Consider the following 10,404-nt stretch of genomic DNA (forward strand, 5'->3'; position numbering starts at 1 on the left):
TGTTGCGTGTTAAAAGCCTTTTAAAAAAATAAGTTCATTTTCAGAATTAAAACTTGTATAGACACGCGTTTGGTTTCCATTCCATGATATAAACTGTTACTATTTACAAAAAACACCCGTTAAATATAATTGGTTTCACTATCACAGAAACGTAGTTTTGTATTATAGTAAATATCTGTACAGAATATGAAACCAGCAATAAATTAGACTTTAATAGCTTAAAAGTACATGGTAAACTTGAGGAAAACGGTGCGGGAAATACACGGATTTTTAATTTGCGACTGGATCGTGGCAAACACGCTTCTATAGAAGTTTTGATTCCAAAAATAAAACTAGGTGTATGTCGGGGATAATATTAAATTTAGTTTTAACTTATTTGATTTTGTGCTGTTTTTTAAGGAATTTTTTGCGTGTTAAGTTCATTAGAAAAATTTATAAATTTTAGTTACATAATTAACTTTACTATACTTTTTTATGTTTACATTTACTTTGGTATTTAGAATCAACTAGTGCCTTGTCACAAATCTTTTAAGTTAAATTAAAATAGAGAATAATGTTTTCATGCTCATACTCATGTTGCTATTTTTCACTAACAGCAACAAAAGTTTTTTAATGTATAAGTAAAAGTATATATTATAATGTAATAATTAGAGGCACGAAATTTTGTGCCTCAAATTTAAAATTACCCTCTTAAGTCAAAATTAATCGCTCCTTTCTCTAACAATCAATATTTTTGTTAATAAATAATTGTTATTTTTATTATTAAACAATCGACATTTTTAATATTAGTATTATTGTTATTGCTTTTTATCATTACTATTTTTATAATCATTACTAATATTAAAATTGCTTTTATTGTTATTAATGGTACATTTTGAAGTCAAAAAAAGAAAGTAAATAATTGATAAATAAAAGAAACAAACAAAAACATTAGAAAATATATAAAGGGATTTATTCTTTCAAATATTATCAATAAAAAATATATGGTATTAACAGTAGTATATAAATCGATAGTTTTAACAATAGTTTAATCTTATTTATTTTATAATTTTCAATTTTTTTTTTTTTATTATTTTTTAAAAAACTTTATGTTTCTGATGGAAACAAACAAGGAGTTGTCATTAAATGCATTCTGGTTAAACTAATATTTATTTAACCAGAATGCATTTAATTAAGTTTCTGTTCCTATTATTAAATCTCTAGAATAATAAAGATTTCTCTATTATTCCGGAGATTAAAGTTTAAACAATTCTTTACTTCAAATTTCAACCAATAGCCTTGCTTATGTTTAAAGTAAGGAATTTAAAGCAAGACAAAGCGTTTTTTGTTCATTTATTAGCCAGTTTATCTATGAATAATTTCTCGCTAGTTGCAATCAAAGACTATTTTATAAAGACTGCCATTAACAAAAAGCATATAAAACAAATAAGCTCAAAACATTTTCAGGAAAAGGTATATATTTTTTTAAAAAAAGGAATTAAAAATGAATACCCTATTTCAATAGTACACTTGTATCTAATAGCATCCAGTGCACATTAGTTTGAAACAGGAAAAATGAAGTATTTGATTGGTTTCTACTTTACCTTCTTATTAACGCCATCAATAGGTAAGCAATTTTTATTGAGAGTAATTAATATAAACACTTTAATTATTTTAGTTGTTATTTAGAAAAGTTAGGTAGCATATAATCTTTACATTAAAATTTAGTGTAAATAATAACTTGTTTGTACTTATCGGCTGATTTTGTCTCTTTGGTGCTGATTTTTAAAACCGCTCTTTTTTCTTTTTCTTTTTTTTTTCTTTTTCTTTAAGTATTTACTTTACGAAATTTTTAATGGAAGCGTATGGAGATAGGCTTCTTAACTTAAAGAGTATACAATGCAATAAATATAATATAATCTAATAAATACAATGTATAAAAATAAAAATATAAAAACTTACCTTTAGCATCTATAAAAATAACAACCTTTCAATTTCAATACATTAACTACAAAACAGCATATGTTATTATAAACATTAAAAACTTTAGAAACTTTAAAACGAGAATAAAAGATTAAAAAAATACATACTATTTATGACGGACGTGTATTTTAGGCACCCCCTGTAGTAGGCCCGTAAAAATTAGTCTCGTTTTACGCATAACTTTTATTCAAAACCACACTCTAATCCCGAGCCCAAAACTAAAGTTTAAATTATTGAAAGCCAAACCTAACCAAACCCAGAGCCAAACCTTAAGCCTACCTCTAAATCTAGCCCTAAGGTCAGGGTTAGTGTTTGGTTAGGGTATGGTTTTTAAAAATGCTCGTTTTGTACAAAACGTTTTTACCGACTTACAAAAGGGGGTCCCTAAAATACTCGTCCGCACTATTTATAAATAAAGTTATATTCAATAGTTGCAATGTTAATAATGATAATAGAAGACTCAAGGATATTTCAATAATTCATAAAAGTTAAATGAAAAATACAAAAAACTTACGACGTGCACATCTACAATGCCTGGTGCATTTCCAGTTATTTGCGTTCGAGTCGACTCTTCCAATATTATAGGGAGTATAATATTATTTTAAGATTTTCTAAATTTTGTAGTTATTCCGCACTCGGTTAAAAATGTTTTACGTGAGCGTGGTAAAATAGCTATAAAACTCTAAATTTTCTTGTTACTTTAATATTAGGTAATTTTAACTTTTTATTATTTTTGAAAAAAATAATTTTAATGAAACGATTTATTTTAAACAAATATTAGAATTTTTAATTATGTTTTTAATAAAAACTTCCTTTTTTTTTTTTAAATTTTTTTAAATTTAAAATGCTAAACAAAACATCTTTACAGTTCTATAAAATTTATATTCTCTATATTAACATGTTATATACTCATTTTCCTTGCGTGAGCTCAACTTTGTTCTAAGAAAATTGAAACTTCTCCTCGTTTTTTGATGTTTTTAGAATTTAAGCTGTTTTAAAATATCTTTTTTTTTTGTTAAAGTGTATAATATCTTTACATACGTTATGCATATAATATCTAAAAACTTCAAAAATGTTTTATTTCATAATATAATAAAAATCGTAAGAAGAGTCTCCAGTTGATTTTAAAGCAAAGCTTTTTCGTTCAAATGTTCTACGCACTTTTCACTCTGCCGCGATGACACACTGACTATTCAATAAATAAAATACTATTCACTACGCACAGTGACTCAAAACAACAAAAAAATGGTAATAAACCCCTCCCAACTTTTCTCTAAATTAAGTGCCCTTTTTTAAATAATATTAAATTGCAATAATTTTTTATTTCAAAAGTATAAATAATTTTGTAATAAAACGTTTATTTTGTATTTTATTGTAAAAAGAAGTGAAAAAATTTGTTATTATTTTCAAAAAAATCTGAAAAATGTGAGATTTTTATTTAACTAAAAAAGAGTAATTTTAATTTAAATAAAAGTGTATATTTATTTTGAAGATAATCTTTTGGCTCTATATATTTCAAATTTACTAAAAAGAAAAAAAAAGTCTGATTTTTTTGTTTAAGTTTAAAGACTTTTTTTAAAAAAAGGCAACAAGTAATTGTTATTTTTTTGGTTTATATATCAGCTAATAAAATGTTCCACCGAGTTCCAAAAATATATATTTTTTTTCTAGTTAATTAACATTTCTACTTTTAAAATATAACGGGATTACTGCGGTCTCCTCGGTATTGGAAGTTATAAAAGAAATACAAATGTTGTTAAACGCTTAAGAACCTTGTTTTCCGCCATTTTTAAAAATATTTTGTTTTAATCAAAATAAATGAAAATGGCGGGAAACTTAAATTTTAATTTTTTACTTGTGTTACCTGCTCTAATATAGTTTTTAAATCATAAGTATTAAATATAGTTTTAAAAACGTGCTTTTGTCATTATATACTATTTAAAAGTTTGTTAAAATATTTATTGACAATTTTAAAGAACGATTTATTATTCGATAAGTACAACATGTTTGAAAAAGCTTAACTGAACAACATTATTATTTCCTGTAATATAAAGTTAACTTAGTAATATAGTGTTTTTACAGGATGTAACAATGTGCCAATTGTTAAAGCTTTAACTAAATAAAATTTTAAATAGTGTAAAGTAAAAGAATATATTTAATGTAATTTAAATGTTTCTGATATATTAGTTTTATTATATTGATGGTTCTTAAAAACAATAGCAATGAAAAAATTAGATCTTATCCTAAATATACGTAGATTAGGAGTGAATAAATTAAGATTATGGAAGGATTTACTTAATAAAAAAAAAAATACTGAAGAAGTTTGCAAAGCGAAATTATATTTATTTCAAAGGTGAAGAAAACACTTACACAATGTGGACGAAATTATGATACATTTATACAAAAAGAAAATCGTTGGCCCCAAAAAAATCCTATAAGCAATAAAAATAGCCATTTTAACTCTGGAAGGCTCTATAAACAATCAAGTGTTCTTGGAGAGCGAAGCAAAAGAAAAATAATAAAAGAACTAGCCACAGAACATCATGAAGCTCTATTTTAGCTTCTGCAAAAAGTGCAAATGCTGCTGGAGAAAAAAAAAGAGCCTCCATTATAAAAAACAATGTTTCTAATGTTTTAGAGACTTTGGATAAAACATTTCCCATTATTATGAGTGTAGAGGAAGCTCTTGCGTTAAAAATGAGCACTGATCTTAGCGATAAACAATATCAAATGATCAAAAACTCAGCTCTTGTACACAATGTGCGTATTTATCCTACCTTGCACGATATTTTCGAAGAAAAATTGAAATACTATCCTGAGAATATACACTTTTCTGAAAGTTCTGCAAAATGTACTCTTTAAAGCATGTTAGATCACACTGTGAGTAGAATAACTGAAATGATTGATATGCCTAATTGTGGTCAAGGTAACGAAATATTTGGAGTTTTATATGGAAAGATTGGTTTTGATGGAGCATCACGCCAAAGTATTTATAAACAGAAATACGAGACAAGCAACACAACTATAGAACTTAAAAGTGAAGAAAATCTTTTTATTACAGCTTTTGTGCCTCTATTGCTCAAAGTAGAAGATGTCGAAATTTGGAAAAATGGAAATCCTTCAAGTTGTCACTTTTGTAGACCTCTTTATCTACAATATAAAAAAAGAGAGTCCATTTTTATCAAGAGAAGAAGAATCAGATTAAAAAAATCAAACAAATACCTTAAAGACGTTTTGCAAAGTTTTTGATATTGCAGGAAGAAAGGTGACTTTTAATATCAGCTATAGAGTTGATCTTACAATGTTTGATAATAAAGTAATTAACGCACTTGCAGAGACAAAATCCACTCAACCCTGCAATGTGTGCGATGCTAAATCCAACGAAATGAACAATATTGATTTATTAAAAGCAAAAACTGAGAATGAGTCAGCCTTGGGGCTAGGATTTCAGCTTTGTATTGCTGGAATTTATTCTCCATTTGAGTTATAAAATTGAAATTAAAAAATATAAGCCAAAAAAAATTGAGGAAACATCTGTAGACTAAAAAAAAAAGAGATTCAGGTATTTTTCAGAGAACGGTTAAGCCTATATGTTGACATGCCTAAAACTGGGTCTGGAAATACCAATGGCGGCAATACTGCCAGAAGAGCATTTAAAAATAGTGAAGTTTTTTTCAGAAATTAATAAAGTTGATTGTGATATAATTGAAAGATTGCATAATATTCTCGTAACCATATCTTGTGGATATCCTATTAATATCAATGAACTAGATTTATACTGCACTGAAACAGCTAAACGTATAGTGAGTTTATACGACTGGTATGTTATGCCTCCTACTGTACATAAACTGCTACTGCATAGTTCTTCTATATCACATAAATAATCATTGCCAATTGGGGAAAATTCGGAAGATGCATTGGAGAGTTAAACAGATAAGAAATTCTAGACTTTAGCACACTGCAAAAATATCAAGGTTAAACACAATGATGAATCAGATGCATTACCTTCTAGTAAAATCAGATCCAAAATTATCAAGCATACCTTTTAGAAAACAAAAGAGCTATCGAGGAAAACCGTTACCAGACGAAGTTACTAAATTAATTGTAATGTAAGTAATATAGTAAATGTAACAAAATATAGTTTTATTATATTATATATTTTCTATGTATCAACATCCTTTAAAAACCCTTTTTTTTAAATATCTAGCAGAGTAATATATGAAGATAATGTGTTTGCCTTGAAGGTTCTAAAACTTTAGGAAAATTTTTTTTTACGCGTATAGTTACCTTTAATGCGCACATACGCGCATTATACGCATTGAAGCTGCGCGTAAAAATTTTTTTTTCCAACAAATTTGAAATCTGTGACCCAAAAAAATATTATTTTGATATATAACATTATTTATTAACAATTATGTCAAATTTTAATTAATTTTTTCCTTTTTTTGATCGTCCTGAGTCACTGTGCTACGGGATTAAAGGCTATTAGCCAAATTCATTTGACACGGTCCGCAAACTAATGTTAACGATGTAGGGAAAAAATAAAAATGGTAGCTTCTCAGTTTGATACAGTATCAACAAGTGCTCCACATCCCAATATTTATACTTTTTCTGGCTAAATTTTTAAAATGTCTAATTTTTATTGTGCTTTTGCTTTATTCCTTATAATAATTTTGAATCAAATGACCTACTCGAATACTATCGTTTACCAAGATCAGAAAGTGTACAAAAAACCTATACAAAGTTGTTTAAAACAAGTTTATAAAAAGAGAGATAAAATTCTAACAGTTTGCCTGAAATTAATATTCCAGTTAAGCAATAAAAAAAAAGATGCAAAAGAAAAAAAAAAGACTAACTCAAACAGTGGTTCCCAACCTTTTCTAACCCGTTCCCTAAATTTTATATCGTAAAGTCAACATAGATCACGTTGCTTTTAAAAAATATTACAAGGCGAACACACAAGCAATATAACTTTTATTCATCAGGACAATATTTTATTCACGGTATTTTTTAATTAGAATAGACTATCTATGACCCAAAAAAAGTTTTCTTTGTTAATATATGATACAAAAACAGGTCAATGTTAATACTGGCACTGCTTACCAGCAATTAATATCTGAAAATTCGGTTTAGGTTTTGATAGAGCACATCCAATATCTGCATCAATTTCAAGTCTATTTCTTTTTTTGTTTTTTATAGGTGACATGGCTAAAAACCCTGCTTCGCATAAATAGGATGTTGAAAAACGAATAAGGGTTTTAAGTGCAATTGTTGAACACAATGGATATAAATTCCTCATTTTCAACCAGAAGTTATTTAATGGTGTTATTTTGAAGTGATCCTTAGCAGAGGTGCCATTGTTTAACTCTATAAATTCTTCTTGTGATTCCTTCCTCATTCACATTTTTCACATCACAAGAAAATGGCGATATAATTACTTTACTGCTCAAAAGGTTCACATCTGAAAAATAGTTACCAAACTCATTAATCAAATTATCTAGGTGACAAAGTATTTCTATCTTTATAACTTCAAGAAGCATGTTGTTTCCCATTACGCTATTTAAATTTTGAAACATTATCAAATTTTCATTATTAATTCTAGTCTTATACAGTTTGAACTTTTCAATAAATGCCTTCAGTTTATCCGAGTGTGTAATGACATTAGCATTTTTGCCTTGTAGTTGCAAATTTAACTTGTTAAAATGACCCACAATGTCCACAAGATAAGCAGTTGTTATTTCAAAATTGTCGAATTCAAAATATTCTACCAGTCCACTTTTCATTTGGTATAAAAATTCTTTCACTTCGTTTCTAAATTTGGAAAATCTTTCCAAAAAATTTCCAGCAGAAAGCCATTGCACTAAAGTATAAATTAATAACGTATTGTGTTCAGCATCAGAATAAAATTTTGTAAATAGCGTCAGAACAAAATTTAGCGTCAGAACAAAATTTCGTAAAAAGTCTAGTGTTAAGAGCAGAAGATTTTATATGATTCACTAATTTGACTAATTGATTAAATGTAGTTTTCAAACCACCTGGCAATGTTTTAGTTGCTAAAGCCTGTCTATAAATAAAACAGTGTACACTAACTATATTTGGGCAATCTCTATTATCCTAGTCTGCAATCCAGACTTACAACCCATCATGGCAGGAGCTCCATCAGTAGTAATTCCAAACAAATATTTCCATTGTAATTGACTGTTATTGAAAAACTGTTTCATAATTTCCATAATATCACCTGCTTTTGTTGTTGTTTCAAGAAAAGAAGAGAACCAAAATTCTTCTTTGAATTAATTATTGTGAATATACCTACAAAATTACAATTAATTGTACCATTGAACTTACTGTTGACTCATCCAACTAAACAGAAAAATATGGTGATTCTTTAATTTCATTGATAACAAATTTTTTTAATATTTGATGAAATACCAGTTAGCCATTGTTTGACTGTAGTATTTGATAAAAATATATTATCTGTCTTCTTTACGACTTCTTCTCAAAATGATAATCTAACGATTACTTTTGTACATGGAAGTATGACTTCTTCAGCCAATCTTTGAGCTTTTTTCTTAAGTGCTACTATAAGTGAAACCTTATAAGATTCATCTACTATATTCATCTACTATATATAAGATTCATATACTATATCATCTACTTTATATAAGATTCATATACTATATAGTTTGGTAAATAATCCCAGTTTTATACAACTTATATTTCTTCAGTGATTTTCTTTTAAAAAAATTAAAACTATTTGTTCGAAGATAATGGTGGCACTTATTCAAGCGAATAGCAAGCTTTGAGGGTTTCATAGAGTCATTTCCTAGTACTTTATAACAAATAACACACTGTGGGTAGCAAATGCTTTCTTTTAGCATGTAGGTAAAACCATATTTCATATATTCATCTGAATATGACCTTTTTTAATTTTTAGAAATCAAAAGAACTTAAAAATAATATAAAATAACGTAATATATTACCTTGGGGTATGTATAATTCATTTGAGAGTAGTATATTCTCAACTATTCAAAGAAAATAGTACAAATTATGACCTGGGGTTCCATGGACCGGTGGTCCATGGACCACCGGTTGGGTATCACTGAACTAAAGTAAAACTTGAATTAATCTTAAAAACAAAGTAATATGTTAAAACAAAAACACAATTCAGCAAAGAGAAAATTATTGTTATGAAAATTAACAAAGGAACCCTCTATATAGACAAGTTCACAAATAAAGCTTTCACAATGTTAAAATTGCTTTATCTCAAAAAAGTTACAATTTGAACAAACTTCTTTTTTAAATTTTTTTTCGAAATTTCAGTTTTTTGCAAGTTTTCTTAATGGTTTTAACAAATCTAAACCATATTGCCAGTTTTGACTTTTAACATAGCAAAATTAGGTTGCAAAAATAATGTTTTTTTTTTTTTTTTTTCCCGCTGTTTATATAAAAATAAAATAATAAAATTACAATGAAACTTTTACGTTCCACAAAGAATATATATAAAACAGACAGGGACTCAAAGAAGATACGGATGACTGATGTCACCACAATCTTTTCATAGAGCCCCTTTACAATAACATTTAAAGCCCACATTGCTTTAGTAAACTTACAATAAAATATTTTTTCTGTAAAATACTATGTGAAGAATAAAATTCAATAACATAATTTACAATAACATTTAATAACATTTAAAGCCCACATGACTTTAGTAAATTTACAATAAAATATTTTTTTCTGAAAAATACTAGGTGAAGAATAAAAACTTATATATACATCCTCATATGTACACATACACAAACACATATACAAACATACTTGCACACACATATATAAACATACTCGCATATATATCAGAAGTTTAGGAGATGCAATTTCATTTGTCGTTTAAAAGAGGAGTTTCAATATAATTTTAACTTTATTTTCTTCTTATCATATATTAAATTTACTATTTCTTTAAGAACTACTAATTTGGTATTATTTCGCTCAATTTAAAATTTTTTGATGTATTGGTCTCTAGCAGGTACAATTAAAAAATTGTAAAGATTTGCATCTGTACACGTAATCTGTCGCTAGCATTTAACATAACATTGAGAAAAATTTTCTACTTGTTCTTTATGGTCCAACACAGTCAACACAATGATGAGTTTTCTAATCTAATGAACATCTTGATGGACCTAATTTATTAGAGCTACAACCATTTTTATTGTCAATTAGGCTAATAAAGTATAGGTACTCTTTAACTTTTGCTTTAGAAAGAAATTTTCAAATAATTTACCTTTTTGAATATTTTCTGAATAGGCTAGTCCTGGTTTAGAAAACATTCCAATATAATATAAAACTTTAAAAGTTTTCTAAAAAATCAAGAAATTAGATAATCAACCAGCTGTAATTTTATCTTTTTTGTAATCATGCCACTCTTTTGTGTTTTGATCTATGCTTATG

General features: G+C 27.0%; 1 protein-coding gene across 1 annotated transcript in view; it reads left to right on the forward strand.

Moving 5' to 3' along the window:
* The first annotated feature begins 1,351 nt into the window (after window positions 1-1,351).
* LOC136086175 (properdin-like) overlaps window positions 1,352-10,404 on the forward strand; it is a 72,325-nt gene continuing 63,272 nt past the window's right edge. Inside the window, exons 1-2 of the mRNA XM_065808455.1 lie at window positions 1,352-1,452; window positions 1,523-1,606. Of these exons, the coding sequence (XP_065664527.1) occupies window positions 1,555-1,606 (52 nt within the window). The 5' untranslated portion in view covers window positions 1,352-1,452; window positions 1,523-1,554. The remainder of the gene's footprint in view (window positions 1,453-1,522; window positions 1,607-10,404) is intronic.

This window comes from Hydra vulgaris, chromosome 10 (genome assembly GCF_038396675.1).
Source record: "Hydra vulgaris chromosome 10, alternate assembly HydraT2T_AEP".
Classification (NCBI taxonomy): Eukaryota; Metazoa; Cnidaria; class Hydrozoa; order Anthoathecata; family Hydridae; genus Hydra; species Hydra vulgaris.